General features: G+C 35.4%; 2 protein-coding genes across 2 annotated transcripts in view; one reads left to right on the top strand and one right to left on the bottom strand.

Annotated features, from left to right (window-relative positions):
* Positions 1-6864, bottom strand: part of pex14 (peroxisomal biogenesis factor 14) — a 91100-nt gene extending 84236 nt beyond the window's left edge. Inside the window, exons 1-2 of the mRNA XM_073823498.1 lie at positions 6791-6864; positions 4000-4047 (exon numbers count right to left, since the gene is read on the bottom strand). Coding sequence (XP_073679599.1) covers positions 4000-4047; positions 6791-6826 — 84 coding nt within the window. The 5' untranslated portion in view covers positions 6827-6864. The remainder of the gene's footprint in view (positions 1-3999; positions 4048-6790) is intronic.
* A 221-nt stretch (positions 6865-7085) lies between these two features.
* Positions 7086-11002, top strand: dffa (DNA fragmentation factor, alpha polypeptide). The gene is made up of 6 exons (XM_073823557.1): positions 7086-7371; positions 7705-7863; positions 7941-8095; positions 8845-9034; positions 10056-10180; positions 10623-11002. Exons 1-6 carry the CDS (start codon positions 7278-7280, stop codon positions 10836-10838), a joined length of 939 nt encoding a protein of 312 aa, XP_073679658.1. The 5' UTR covers positions 7086-7277; the 3' UTR covers positions 10839-11002.
* The last annotated feature ends 4157 nt before the right edge of the window (positions 11003-15159 follow it).

Here is a 15159-nt window from a genome sequence, read left to right as displayed (position 1 = left end):
CTCCCCCTCCCTGCTCCTTTCACCTCCTCCCTCTGCTCCTGCATCCCTCGCTCTTTCCACAGGAGGCCAGTGATATTTGGGGCGCACGGTGGAGCCCCAGCGGGCAGAGCGAGGATGGGAGAGCGTCCCATGGAGCCGGCAGTTACCATGCCAACACGCTGAGCGTTACAGTCACTGGCGGTAGATCGCAGGAGGGTACCGCAAAACACCACTGGAGGGAAAGATATTTAACCTTTCACACACCTTTGAGGCAGAAAGCCCACCACAGAAGTCTAAAAAGCAAACAAGAGCGCTGACAAACATGGTTCTCTGACAGCCTGAGGTGGTCTGGGGGGTTGATTTTTAACTCAACCAACTGTGAATATGGTTAAATCTTTGGCTTTGGCTGCTACATTCAGGCATGTTACTCATTTGGGAATTTATGGGCATTCTGTGATTTAATAATGAATGCACATGCAGATGTGGTTGTGACTTTCAGGTGTTCAGGTGGCAGGAAGAGGAAGAGGGAAAAGGAACTAGAGAAAATGAATAGATAAATAAATAAGCACAGACAAAATGAATAAAGAAAAAGAAGAGGAAAAGGAATAAAAAGGAAAATGTACACGTGAAAATAAAATAAAAACGGAAAAGGCAAAGAACACTAAGTAAAGAAAATGTAATGGATAGGAAAGGGAAATTATGATAAAGGAAAGGGAAATATAAAAGGAAAAGGCAAATGGAAATAAAAAAGGAACACAAAGGTAATAAAAAAGGAATAGAGAAAAGGAAAAAAGAAATAGAAATTAAAAAATGTAAAGGAGCTCAAAAAGTAAAAAGAAAAAAAAAGGAGGGGAAAGGGAAAAGGAAAAAGAACAGGAAAAGGAAAAGAAAATGTAAAAAAGTAAATGGCAATGGGAAATGTGATAAAATAATAAAGACAATGAAAGTAAAAAATGAAAAAAGAACACAAAGAAAGAAAAAAATGAAAGACCTAAAAGTAACGGGAAGAAAAAAATAATGGAAAGCACGTGGAATAGAAAGAGAAATGGACAAGGAAACGGAAAAGGAAAAACAAAGAAAAGGGAAATAAACTAACACAGGAAAGTGGCAAGACAAAAAAAAAAGAAAATAAAGGAAAAGGAAAGGGAATGGCAAAAAGACAAGGAACTGTCAAAGGGAAATGTTAAGAAGTGGAAGGAAAGGGAAATGCAAAGAGACAAGACAATGAAAGTGAAAACAGAAAAGAACAGTAATGGAAAGGAAAGAAGGAAAGGGAAATGGAAAAGGAAAAGAAAGTGAAAAGATAAACACAGAAAAAGAGCAAAAAAGAACTGAAAGAAAAGTAAAGGAAAAGGACAAAGACAAGGAAATGGCAGTAGGAAATGTAAAGAAATGAAAAGTAAGGAAAATGCAAAGGGACAAGATAATAAAAGTGAAAATGGAAAGAAAAGAACAAAGAATGGAAAAAAATGAACAGACTAAAAAGTAAAGGGAAGAAAAAGTAATGAAAATGACAAGGAAAAGGAAAGGAAAATGGAAAACTACAAGCAAAGGGCAATGAAAAAAGGAAAATGTAAGGAAATGTAAAGGACAAACAAAAATGAAAGTGAAAAAGGAAATGAAGAAGGAAAAGAACAGGAAGGAAAGGAAATGAGAAGAAAGGAAAGAAAAGGAAAAAGTGAGGGGGCGGTTAAATAAAGAAATAATGAAGTGTGTGGGAGAGGGACAGGCCAGGAAGGACAACCCCTGGAGGCGAGAGCTCAGCCTGGTACTGGGTTTGACTGACAGGCCAGAGTGCAGCGCAGGTCCAGACCTGCTCTGGCTCACACTCCAGCCAGAGTCGCCTGCCACCGAGGAGCGAGGGCCGCCCATCCGGTGAGGTGAGTCAGAACCTGTTAACGTGACTGGTGTCCCCAGCCTGACACCCCGGCACTCGCGCTCAGAGCCTCCCTCCAGCCCTGCCACTATTCCCCTTCCGCTCATCCACATCAAATCCTTTCAGACACAGATTTCAATTATTCACCCCATCCAAATAATGCCTTGTGACATGAATTATCCAGAGCTGTAATAATCCACTTAACTGGGAAAGAGCAGCTCATCAAAAAGAGAAAAGCAGAGGAAAAAAAGGGGGACTTGTCAAGCAGTTAGAAAGCCAAGAAGCCTTAATAATCGACATTTTTCCCCGCTGTTAAGGACACTGCTTTGAGCATGGCTAGATATCATTCATAGCGGAAAATCACATCACACAAAACCGCACAATACATAGCCTAATTGTCCAATGATAGCAAATGTGCCATAGATAATCCAAGAACTTCCTAGTTTAAGAGCAATAAAAGAAAGAGAGGAGTTCCGCTACTGAGGATGGGTGAGGATTACTCACATTCATACCCTGGCTGTTCGCAAAACTGCCTACTCGCAAATCACGTACTAATTGATGGTCAAATGTTTTCAGATGACATGCTGATTCACATTCTATCTATAGAGGGTTTGCACTTACATCACAATTTGGTCAGTTACCCAGATGCGTGGCCATATTGGAGATACTCGGATGTAAACAATAGCATGGATTGCATGGTTAATGTACTACTGAATACGTTGTTTTAATTTATGTCGTCTAAACCATGGGAAAAACGTGTGGAAGCTGCTAAATCATATAGAGAAGAACTTAGTAAGCAGGAAAAGGCGCAATATTTTGACAAACTGATTTTTTGAAAAAGATTTTTTTTTTTTTTTTGCCTTTGTTTTTGGCGTTTCTCCATTTTTCTGAATAGGACAGTGAAGATATGACAGAAAGCAAGTGGGAGAGAGAGTGGGGTAGGATCGGGAAAGATCCATGAGGCAAGATTCCAACTTGGGACACCTGAAGCACAACTGCACTATATGACTGAATGCCCACAAGGCTATCAGAGCTGATTTGACAAACTAAAGTTAATAGCAATACAAGCAACAAGATATTAGCCTAATATTTCTCCTACCTTACCAGAAATTATAAGAACTAACACAAAAGGCGATAAACACGCCTTTTATTCATCAGACAGGCTTTTTTTTTTTTTTTGTTGCACTCTTCTCCTTGATTTGTTATAACTTTTGTCAGTCTATAGTACTCCAAATGTTTTCCTGGTCCGACTGATTTGTACAGCCCAAAACGTGAAAATAACTGACAATAATCAGCAAAATATGCAAGTTTCGTTCAGTTCAGTGACCCTTTTACATTCAGTTCCACCAATATGGCCAATTGATGACGCACTGTGAAAACACTATGAAAAATCATGATCATACACTATGGTTCAAATGTTTGGCGTTGGTAAGATTTTTAATGTTTTTGAAAAAGTCTCTCACACTCATGTAATTAATACAGTAAAAATTGTAATATTGAGAAATATTATTACAATTTAAACGATAAAGGTTTTGTATTTTAATATATTTTAGAATGTAATTTATTCCTGTCATGGCAAAGCCAAATTTTTCGCAATTAGTTCAGTCTTAAGTGTCACATGATTCTTCTGAAATCATTGTAACATGCTGATTAAGTGCTCAATAAACATTTATCAATGTTGAAAACGTTGTGCTGCTTAATATTTTGTGAATATTGTGATTTTTCTTTATCCTTTTATTAATATAAAGTTTAAATAAACAGCATTTGTCTGAAGTAGAAATCTTCTACTGTCCCTTTTGATGAATTTAATGAGTCTTTTATATATCATCTCACTGAGCCCACTAAGAAAGTGGTAAAATCTCTGTAAAATAGTCACACCTGGGTTATCTGCTTCTACAAAGACAGCTTTATATTATAAAGGAAGCGATGACCAAAAAATATGTAAATAACGGTAAGAACTGTACAATTTTAGCCAACAATTCTGTTTTTTTCTGTTGCATTCTAAACATATGGTAAAACAAAAATGGCAATACAAACCAATGAAATTCAATCATTATTCAGTGTTTTAACCTGATTTTACTGCTATAAAATCCTTGTAGAGAATAACGCGTACTAGTTACTAAGTCTGACTCACAATCACTTACCAGCGCTTCTCTTGGAGCCGCCGCGTCTTCTCTGGCAGGAACAGCGTTCTGAAAAAAAGCAGGCTTGTGTTACAGCGCCATCTAGTGGAAACATTTATGACACGTGTGCTAGACTCTAAATGACAGCTCTAGCCAGTGAAAAGGCCATTTAACGTTATTCTCAGAGTGTAGACATCTTTTACATTCATAAGACCTTTTAATAATATTAATATAACAATAAAAAATTCCCCAACAGAAATGTACACTACCGTTCCTTTTTTTTTTTAAAGAAAATAAAATACTTTTTTCAGCAAGGATGTATAAAATGTATTAAGTGTTCTTTTAAATTTCATATTCATCTAGAAACACTGAAAAAAAAAAAAAAAAAAAAATTCCATAAAAAAGAAAGAAAGAAATTGAAATGCTGAAAAATTATATAAAAATATTGAAAATAAAAATATAATATAAAAAATATAAATATATAAATTGTAACAATACTTTCCAACATTATGTTTTATTGTATTTTTGGTTATATCAATGCAGCCTTGTAGCATAAATGACTTTTTTTCAAAAACAATAAAAATAAATATCTTACCAACCCCAACATTTTGAATGGTAGTTTACAAAGCCACATCATTTAAAAATGAACCACAATACAATAGCATCATCACAGAGCAAATAAAGGCTGAAATTATAGGATCTACTTGTAAGACATCTTTGATTAATTGTCTTAATGATAAAACTAATTTCCCTCTCCATGAGCCTAAAAGAGGTTAAACGCAAGTCTCACTAACCCTAACTGTCTATAAACTGTAATACAATTCTTGACAGAATGTTACTGCATTACTGATTCATGGCCATTCAATGCCATTAATACTCCTGGCCTTACCATCATTGTGTAATTGTGCCAGGCCTGGACTGGCTCTGTAGGCTTTGCTGTTTTGGTTCTGAACAGTGCATGATACTATTTGTTAGATCCACTTTAGAGCACTAAGTAAGCCTGCAATTTAATTTACCAATTAGCCATTCAGTGGACTCTTTTAAGCAAAATTGACTTACTGTAAATGTACTAGTCTAGTGTTGGGCTCAAGGACACAATAGTAACAGTTTATACATTGACATAAGATTCTTTTGTTCAACAAGGCTGCATTTATTTAATCAAAACCAGGGAAATATTACAATTGTTACTTATAATTATTACAATATTTTAATAACTAAACTAACTGTTCTCCATTTTAATACATGTTACGTTTTAATTTTTTATGTAATAGCAAAGCTATAATTTTAGTGTCTAGGCTACAACATCTGCTATGTACTTTTCAAAACCTGATTGTAACTAAAGGCATCTCAATACTCTCAAAAACAGGCCAAATATCAGCACACATAACTTCTTATCTTGAATGGTTTGCACTAACAAACCGTTAGTTTAGACTTTCTAAAGATAGCAAAAGATTTAGTATTTTGAAAATCAAAACTGTCGTTTTCACACTGGGCCAACAAACACTAACATGGTTGACAAACTGATCGCAACAAAACTCAGCAACCGTTGTTAACTCAACATACTTTCAAAAACCTAACTAAAAATGAGCATATCTTAAACAGTTGTTCATATATTTTCTATGCAGGTATTTATGACCAACTTATGTGTCCATAATAGTATTTAATAGAGAAAACTGTACATCATCATGCAAGATTCACAATTTAACCTTAAAGTGAAGACATTAAATTTGTTACAAGAACATTTAGTAAAAGACTGCAAGCCCAAATTGAAAAGTCTGTTATCATATGGAGTCTTGGAGAGAGAAAAAAAGGAAAAGACAGATTATTATCCCTTTAACTCATTGCTGACTTATATAGCACATTTTAAGCAGCAATAATTCAAAGTACTTTACATAATTTAAGGAAAAATATAAGTCAAATTTAACATTTTAGAAAGATGAGTAATGGAAAATAAGTAAGTAATAAGTAATAAAGTATAATTAATGGATTAAAGTATTATGAAAAATGAATAATCTAAAAATAAAAATGAAATGAATGAAATAATGTCACTTAAGATAATTTCTAAATATATTTTATTACATATTATTACGAAAATAAGCACACAGACTGAAACAAAGGTGAGACATGTTCTTAAAGTAGTTAGGTCAAGTATGCATTTAAAATAAATGCATATTCATTCTTTAATTTTTTAGCCATTATTGCTTTTTCAACTACTTTGCATCACGGCTGAATATAGTATAGAATTATCATATCTCTAATACACCTTTATTTTTCATAGATACAGGTTTGGAACAACATGAAGGTGGGTAAGATGATAACAGACTGTTCATTTTTGGATGAACTATCCCTTTAATTCGTTGCTGATACATTGTATACATGATGCATACATGTTGGCTGTAAACACAGATAAAACTGAGTTATTTAATGAGACAGATGAGCACATGGAGGGATGAATATGTCAAGTGTCATGTTTTCAGGGTCAACGACCCCTGACTGAACATTTCCAGATAATTGTCCATATAGCGCTTATTTTATTTCACAGAGCCTGATTCATTGATATATCTGCAGTGAAATCTCCTGTAGGCACTATTCTCTGTGGCCTGCACCTGTCACACACATCTGTCTAACTGCATGGGATGAGACAGTGAACAGGGCGCTAGCAAACCAGCTAAAACTTTTCCAAAACAACATGGGACAGCCAGATTATGAGCTTATCAATAATTAAAGCGTGACAAATTGCGCGTTTACAATGCATTTCCAAGGTTGAACAATCAAAATGCAAGTTGTTAGCTGGATGAATGTTATCATCTACCTGATTTTGGTGGTCAGGTTGGTCCGGGGATGCCATCTTCTCAGAGCTGTTAGCCAGAAGGCTAAGGACGCTAACCCTTCGCCGGTGCTCGATTACTTCAGTCTGAACTAGTGATACGAAGTTCGAGTCATTTGTATTGGTCGGTTCTTTTGAACTGTTCATTTCAAAGAACGATTTCAAGGGGATAAGAGTTCAGTCTGCTTTGTGAATCGGTTTAATTGATTCATTTAAAAGATTCGAATCAAATAAACGACTCGTTCACATCGCAAGGCCAACAAGCTGTTACAGACTCGATCAGCACATTTCAAAACACGGAAGCCGAAATGTTGCTTATTTAGTTTCAATTTGTGATAACGTTACATTGTCAGACAGTTAGTGACAATGTTACGTGTTATGTGAGTTATGATGTTTTAGACACAAAAATAACAGCCAAGAACAAAGTGTGAAGCTTTGAAGATACGAATTATGAACTTTGAACTTTTACACCATGGCAGAATTAAATGCGTGTAAAGTGTGTAACATTAGCCGAGAGAAGTATTATGGACTGGCGGTAACCTCTCTGGATCAGCTCAAAACAAAAGGTGGGTTTGAAAAAAACAGTGAAATAGATTATTTATATGGCACATTTTAAATAGTTTTACGTACAATAGGCATACTTTAATGTAAGAGAATATGTAAGAGTCAAGTTTTAAATAATTTTAGAACATAAATAAGAGATAAAATTATAAATAAAATCAACCAAATAATGTTTATGAATAAATAATTTTATATTTAGAAAAGAATGTTTAAAATATGACGTTTTCAGAATCTATTCAGTATTGTTGACTCTCTCTCTCTCGGTTTCTAAAAGTTAGCTGTTCAGCCTATGCTCTATTTGAAATTTGACACATTCTCTTCATCTCTGTCACCCACAGGTGCTGCGGCTCTAGGGTTCAGTTCCAGTGCATCAGTCTCAGTGGTGTTAGAAGATGATGGGACAATTGTAGAAGATGAGGCTTACTTTTTGTGTCTGCCAGCAAATACAAAATTCATGCTGTTGCGTGCCAACGAAATATGGATGCATTCTCATCACGGTGAATATAACCTATTCCAGAATGTTTCAGGATTTGTTCAGCACACTTACTAATCTAAACTGGTCTATTCTGTCTAGCTGATGGAGGGACAGCACAGCCTTGCAGAAAGTCTACTTATGTGGAGGTAGATGGACATGACGTTGTTGATGGGTTTGAATCTTGGCGCAGTTTGGCAGAGCAGCTCAGACAGGACATGGCCAGTCTTATCCTCATGTCCGAGGCGGATCTACAGGTCTGCGTGATTCTGGCTTGTTATTTTGGGATTTACAGTACTGTGCAAAAGTCCTAGTCTTAGTATTTTCACCAGCTAAAAATGGTTTCTATCTTTTGCTGTAGTGTCAGTAGGAAATATCAGACTAAATCCAGAAGAACTGTGGCAATGTCTTCAAGATGCTTAAAGAGACCTACCTACAAAGTTACAGTACTGTTGTAAAATGAGAATGCTGTCATAAATAGATTTCTTTATCAATTAATTTCTATTAACTAAATGAAATCAACATCCTTTGCGTTTAAAACAGCTTTTGCCCTAGGTACACTTGCGCATAGTTTTTCAGGTAGCTTTGCAGGTAAGTTTTTTGAAGCATCTTGGAGACGTTGCCACAGTTCTTCTGGATTTAGTCTGTCTCAGTTTGTTCTGTTTCTTCATGTCATTTAAGACAGACTGGATGATGATGAGATCAGATCTCTGTGTGGAGCACTGGCTTTTGTCAAACTCCTTGTGCAAACAAAAATCTCACTGGATTATTACAATTAATGGCAAAAAGAATGCAAACTGATATTTTCTACTGACACACTATAGCAAAAGATAGAAATAACTGACTTTAAACCATATTTTTGTTGGTGAAAATACTAGTGGCCTAAGACTTTTGCGCAGTACTGTGTATTTGACTGTTATAATTTACATGTATTGTAAAAAGTGTGTAAATAGCCATTGTTGTACTGTGGTTTTTAAAGAATCATTGTATAAATGCGTTTTTACAGAGTCTGATTGATATACGATGCTCAGATCTGGCTGCAGCCTTGGAATTTTCACAGCAGAAAACCCAAGTCTTACAAGACACGCTGCAGAGAATGCTGGACCGCAAGGAAGAAGAGAGACAGTCCAAAGAGTTACTGAGGCTCTATTTGAAAGCCATGGAGCGAGAAGGCACCTGGGACCCACAAGAAGAAAGTAGGAATATATTTCAGATACCAGCAATACAAGAAAAATCAAGTAAAGTCACAGGAAGTTATTTAAAGGAGTAGTTTTACCAAAAATGATTTCTTTCAATGTAACAAATTTTGTGAAATGTAAGATCATATCACTTGCTCATAAATGGATCCTCTTGAAATGAATAGGTGCCATGAGAATAAGAGTTCGAACGCAATCCACAATACTCCAGTCTATCAATTAATGTCTTGTGAAGCCAAAAGCTGCGTTTGTAAGAAACAAATTCACCATTTTAAAATCATTGTTTCTTTCTAGAACATGGGCCCAAAATCCACAATAAAGTTTCCGATCACGAGCTGACTGCCTGAATAAAGTGTGCGTTTGGCTTTGAAACATGCAGCTAAAACAGACTTGATAAACGGATTAAGCCATACAGTACTGTGCTTTAGTTCATTTGACAGATACTGTGCCAAAGCATAATGACCCAAAATACAACTTTAAAGACCTTTTATGTTAGAATAAGAAGTTTAAATATATTTTAAAAACTACACTTTTGCCCGGAAGACCTGTCTTTTTATATCATTATGTGACCACAATAATATCAAGACAGTTTTGCTATCGTGATACCAAGATATTGATACTACCGTTACATATCTACTTAATAATAGATCTGTTTATTACAAACATGCAGCTTTTTAATTCACAAGATGTTAATTGATGGACTGGAGTCATGTGATGTTACTTGTGATGTTTTTATCATTACTCACATTCTGACGGCACCCATTCACTGCAGAGGACCCATTGGTAAGCAAATTGTTATTTTTGGGTGAACGATTCATTCAGTGTTGCTTTGACTCTGCTTCCACTAGATGGCATCGCTGAGCCATTTGTAAATGTTGTACCAGTTCATGAAAGTTCATTTTATCAGTACTTGGTGGAATGAAGAAAAGTAGCAGCTTGGATGATCAACAGCTTATCTGTTGCTGTGACAGCCCTAATCTTTCCAGTGCTTTCAGGACGTTAACCACTGTCATTGCTGCAGGCGCTAGACTAGATGAGACAGATGGGGTACAGGTGGAGGCCGCAGCAGGGTTCAGCTCCACAACGCTAATGGTCCTGAAGGATAAAAAATACCCAGAGACCAGACTGTCCAATGAAGAACTTCAGGTATGACATCTCTTTTGTAAGATCTCCCATCATTTCTTAAGAATGGTGTAAAAACTAAGCGTATTATTATTATAGAGAATGGACATCAACATGAACAAGCTCATTCTATCTGCATAAAATGGCATTTCAGGGTGAAACAGTGTGTGTTTAACTGGAAAAAATAAGGCAGGACTTAATTTTATACATCAGGAATTGACTGGTTTGTGAAAAGTATGTTTCACAGGATTAATTTTGGTGTCATGTTGACTGAACTTTCAGTCATATATCAGTAGGGGTCACTCACTCTTTTCACACTCAAGCCACAGAAGTATAATCAATTTGTTATTCAGTTTGATACAATATTATAAACCCCAATAATATATTATATTATGTAATAAAAACTGGTACATTTTTGTGTTTGGTTATTTAAGATCATATAGTTTAGTATGGATTTTTTATGCAGATGGTGGCGGGGCATGGAGTGGAGGTCATGATGAAGGTGTTAGGCTGGGACAATAAAAGGACATCAGAGCTAGTTCAGGCATGTGAAAGTGAGCTCAGTAAACGCCTACAGCAAGTTCAAGCCCTGCAATCCCTCAGTGCTCAAAATCAGTCAACTTCACAACCACACACTGAGAGAGAGACCCGAGCCAAACGTCGCAAAACGCACAAACACTGACAGACCTTTGCTCTATATTTTTGGACTGCTTCATAACACTCCATGTAAAAAGAAAAACAAATTCAGACAGTGTTTTTCTAGTTTTTGGAAAGTGATTATTTTGATGTTAGTGTGTTACGGAAATGCCAAAGCATAATAAATGTCATGTTTTTAAGCAAAGAAAACATACAGACTGTGGCTCATTTTTGATTTATAAAATTGAGTGTTTCTTGTCTGTTGCTTATAAAGTTGACCCATCATTCAGGGTATCGTTTAGTGATAACAATCCTATACATGTCATTTACAAGTTAATCAGTAGGCAATTTGACTAAAAAAGTAATTTCATTTCACAGTAACAATATATATCACAATATAGTTATTTTTGCTTTGTACACTGCATATTATTCACTGCCTGGATACAATATACAGTTAAAGTCAACAGTTTACATACATCAAAATGTTAATTATTTTAAAATAAGAGGCATCATACAAAATGCATGTTATTTTTTATTTAGCACTGACCTGCATATAATATTTTACATGAAAGACATTTACATTTAAGTCCACAATAGAAAACAATAGTTGAATTTATATAAATGCCCCCATTCAAAAGTTTACATAAGCTTGATCCTTAATACCGTGTTGTTACCCGAATGATCCACAGCAGTTTTTTTGTGATAGTTGTTCATGAGTCCCTTGTCTGTCCTGAAAAGTTAAACTGCTGTTCTTCAGAAAAAAAATCCCACAAATTCTGTGTTTTTTCAGTATCAACCCTTTAGAACAATGACTGTATGATTTTGAAATCCATTTTCTCACACTGAGGACAACTGAGGGACTCATATGCAACTATTACAGAAGGTTCAAACACTCACTGATGCTCCAGAAGGAAATAAAATGCACTACGAGCCGGGGTGTAAACTTTTGAACAGAATGAAGATGTGTACATATTTCTTAATTAGTCTAAATATCATATATATATATATATATATATATATATATATATATATATATATTTAGTATTCCCCTTCAGAAGATACAGAAGATACTCACATGTTTCCCAGAAGACAAAATAAGTGAAATTTACCCTGACCTTTCAAATTCAAAAAGTTTATGCATTGTTTATGCATTGTGCTTCTTTGTGAAGCATCAGTGAGCATATGAACCTTCTGTAATAATTGCATATGAGTCCCTCAGTTGTCCTTAGTGTGAAAAAATGGTTCTCAAAATCATACAGTCATTGTTGGAAAGAGTTCAAATACACAAAAATGCTGAAAGTCCAAAGAATTTGTGGGATCTGAAGGATTTTTCTGAAGAACAGTAGACCGTTTAACTGTTTAGGACAAACAAGAGACTCATGAACAACTATCAAAAAAAACAAAAAAAAAACAGGTGTGGATCATTCAGGTAACAACACAGTATTAAGAATCATGAACAGGGTCATGTTTATAAATTTAACTATTGTTTTCTCTTGTGGACTATTGTAAATGTCTTTTATGTGAAATATCTTATTCAGGTCAGTACTAAATAAAAAAAATTACATGCATTTTGTATGATCCCCTTTGTTTTGGTACAATAATTAACATTTTGCAGATTCTGCAAGGTGTATGTAAACTTTTGACTTCAACTGTAGGCCTACTGTTACACGTGTTTTCTTTCTTTCTTTCTTTCTTTCTTTCTTTCTTTCTTTCTTTCTTTCTTTCTTTAACTTAAGACCTAAATTACTGTGTTTATGAGGATACTTGCAAAGACAAGCATTTTGACAGATGGAAGTGTGTGTATTTAACCATTCAAAGCTTATAAAGCGGCAAAAAAATACCTCGGTTAAATACTCCCGCGCTCTATGAACACCGTCTTAACGTGCGCGCACCTCTCTCAAAGTGCTCAGAAACTATCTCTGAGACAGTGCGCGCAGTTAGCGAAATGATGCCGCGTTCCAGACAACCCGTAACCCGTGTTTTTCCGACCTTCTACCAGTGACGTAACATAGCCCGTGAAACAACAAAGTCAGCCCTAATGGGTGCGGTGTTTATGCAAGTGGCACAGGGTGGAAAAATAGAGCTTAGGACAATATAACGTTGCAATCAAATTAATAATAATATAAAAATAATAATAATTCATAAATGTGCCCAGGCAGTTTGGCGTGACTTGCCTGGAACGCTACAAAGTCGTGAGTAGTGGTTTGAAGTGGTGATTTACCAGTTAAAAAACCTGCCTGGAACGCAGCATGAGTTCTATGTTGCTGCTAAATTGCATTTCAACGGCTCAAACCTGTTTTTAAACCACAATGCTTAAATACGCGCAGAAGTTTTCATGAGCACGTAGCACATCAACAACCATAGCGACGATAGTCCAAATTCTACCAGTTGACAGATTTCTACCGGTTAATCGTGTCTACCGGTATATCGCCCACCCCTCCTACTAGGTAAACATTTTAGAGGAACGTTATTGTTATAATACAGTATTTCAAAAGGGAGGTAAAATATTCATTAATGATTGTACCAAATACTTGTAATTTATCCTGGCAGGTAAGACATTTTAATAGCATTTAATGCTGCTTTATGATATTGCTCAGGGAAGGAATGTATTACCGTGGTATTGCAAGTTTCACTAAATGTGTCAAATTGGAAATGTTAGCAATTTAGCCCATGGGGTGCACTTTTTGAAACGTCGAATGATATAAAATAATATTTTTGGACTAATGAAAAGATTTTGACATTTAATTTTGGTCATTAATATAAATCGAGTTATATAATGAATGGAAAAAGCATTTCAGCTTGTCAGGGAGCATTGAGAATGACAATGTATGTAGATACAATTTCCATATGCTGATAAACTAATGAAGAGACCTGCTCGTCTGTTCCGTCTTGTTAAAACAATCTATTTCCGTACGGATGTAGTTCTACCTTACATTGTAATGAGCATGTGTAGGCTTTGATTGCTGTTGGGCGGGTTAGCGAAGCCAGTCTTAGTGCTGCTTTGTGGCTGTGATGTACTATTGATTTGAATTGTTGAATTCTGACCATTGTTAGTCTATACGCCAATGAACAGGACGTAGAGATGTTCCTGAGGAATTCATTAGACTGGTATTACATGTGCAGTCCCCAACTGAACTTTTCTAATAATGGGCTTCCTGTCTTGAAACCCTTAAGAGAAAATTTGACTCATTTTTACTCAGTATTGCAACAGTCTTGTCTTTATTCTGATCATTTTATCTTAGATTTTTAACAAGCTCACTTTCGGTGTGAAGTAATTATAAGAGTAAGTCTGTTGTTCTTGATTATGTGCGGGTGAAGTATGAGGAAATAAGCAGCAAGCTGTCTGTGATTGTTGGTATAATGTCAGTGTGCCGGATCAATGCGTGACACTGCGACCACCCTGTCCTCACATCACTGAGCTCTGACCACCAGAAGCAAGCAAATCAACTGTGAATTATGTACTCTCTACCAGACAAGCGTGACCACAGCTTCAACCGGGGTCTGCTGTTGCATGATGGATTGGCTGTGTCATGCAGGGCAAAACCACAGTGCATTGATCATTCACTGACTCCTGGTAGCATACTGAGATCAACAGGTTGAAGAATACGTCTAAAAAAAGAAATAATAAATGAGATTACAGAATGACTTGTAAAATATATATTTAACCCTACTTTATTAAAGCCTAATGTATCAGATTTGATACATGAATTTCTAAGGCATTTAAATAGGCTTTAATCATTTATTTTTATGATTTAAGTAAACATAATATTTTTTGTTATATCATAATTAATACTTCAAGATGAACATTTACTGGGTTGATGGCACTTAGGTTTACATGATTATCCATACATCATTTTTCTTTTTGGAAATTCATGTTAAAATGTATCAAATATGATAGAACAAGCTTTCAAGGAATATTTATTTGGCTCGCAGTCATCATTGCACTTAACTGCATTATTTTTTTCCCCAACAGTTAAAACTACAGAGCTTTCATTAAATATCTTACTAAGACATATTATTGGGACAAATAATATTTATATGCATTCTGTGTACAATAAGTCATTAATTTACGTTACAAGCTATCAAAATTTCAGCTTATTTTGGGCATACGAAGATTACAAAACTGTGGCAAATTGCCACAAAGTTTAGGACAGAGTTTAGTTTAGTGTAAGCTACATTTTCATTATATCATGCCAATATGGACCTGGTGTATAAAATATAATACAATAGATTTTATTTGATATTTTGTCTTTTGTCTTCAATGGTTCAATAAACAAGTTTTTTTGTGATTACAGTTTAATATGTCAGGCTTTATGGGGCCATATATTTTTTATTTAGCTTCATGAGCAAGAGTATTTTCACGAAGT

This window comes from Garra rufa, chromosome 18, assembly GCF_049309525.1.
Source record: "Garra rufa chromosome 18, GarRuf1.0, whole genome shotgun sequence".
NCBI classification, from domain to species: domain Eukaryota; kingdom Metazoa; phylum Chordata; class Actinopteri; order Cypriniformes; family Cyprinidae; genus Garra; species Garra rufa.
Note: the sequence above shows the minus strand (reverse complement) of the source record. Positions and strands in the feature narration are given on the sequence as shown.

What these genes read in the sequence shown, in the direction of transcription:
- dffa (XM_073823557.1), top strand. Translation starts at nt 7,278, where the DNA reads ATGGCAGAATTAAATGCGTGTAAAGTGTGTAACATTAGCCGAGAGAAG. An exon ending in CTGGGACCCACAAGAAGAAA is followed by an intron (nt 9,035 to 10,055) that starts GTAGGAATATAT and finishes TCATTGCTGCAG; the next exon opens with GCGCTAGACTAGATGAGACA. An exon ending in TGTCCAATGAAGAACTTCAG is followed by an intron (nt 10,181 to 10,622) that starts GTATGACATCTC and finishes TTTTTTATGCAG; the next exon opens with ATGGTGGCGGGGCATGGAGT.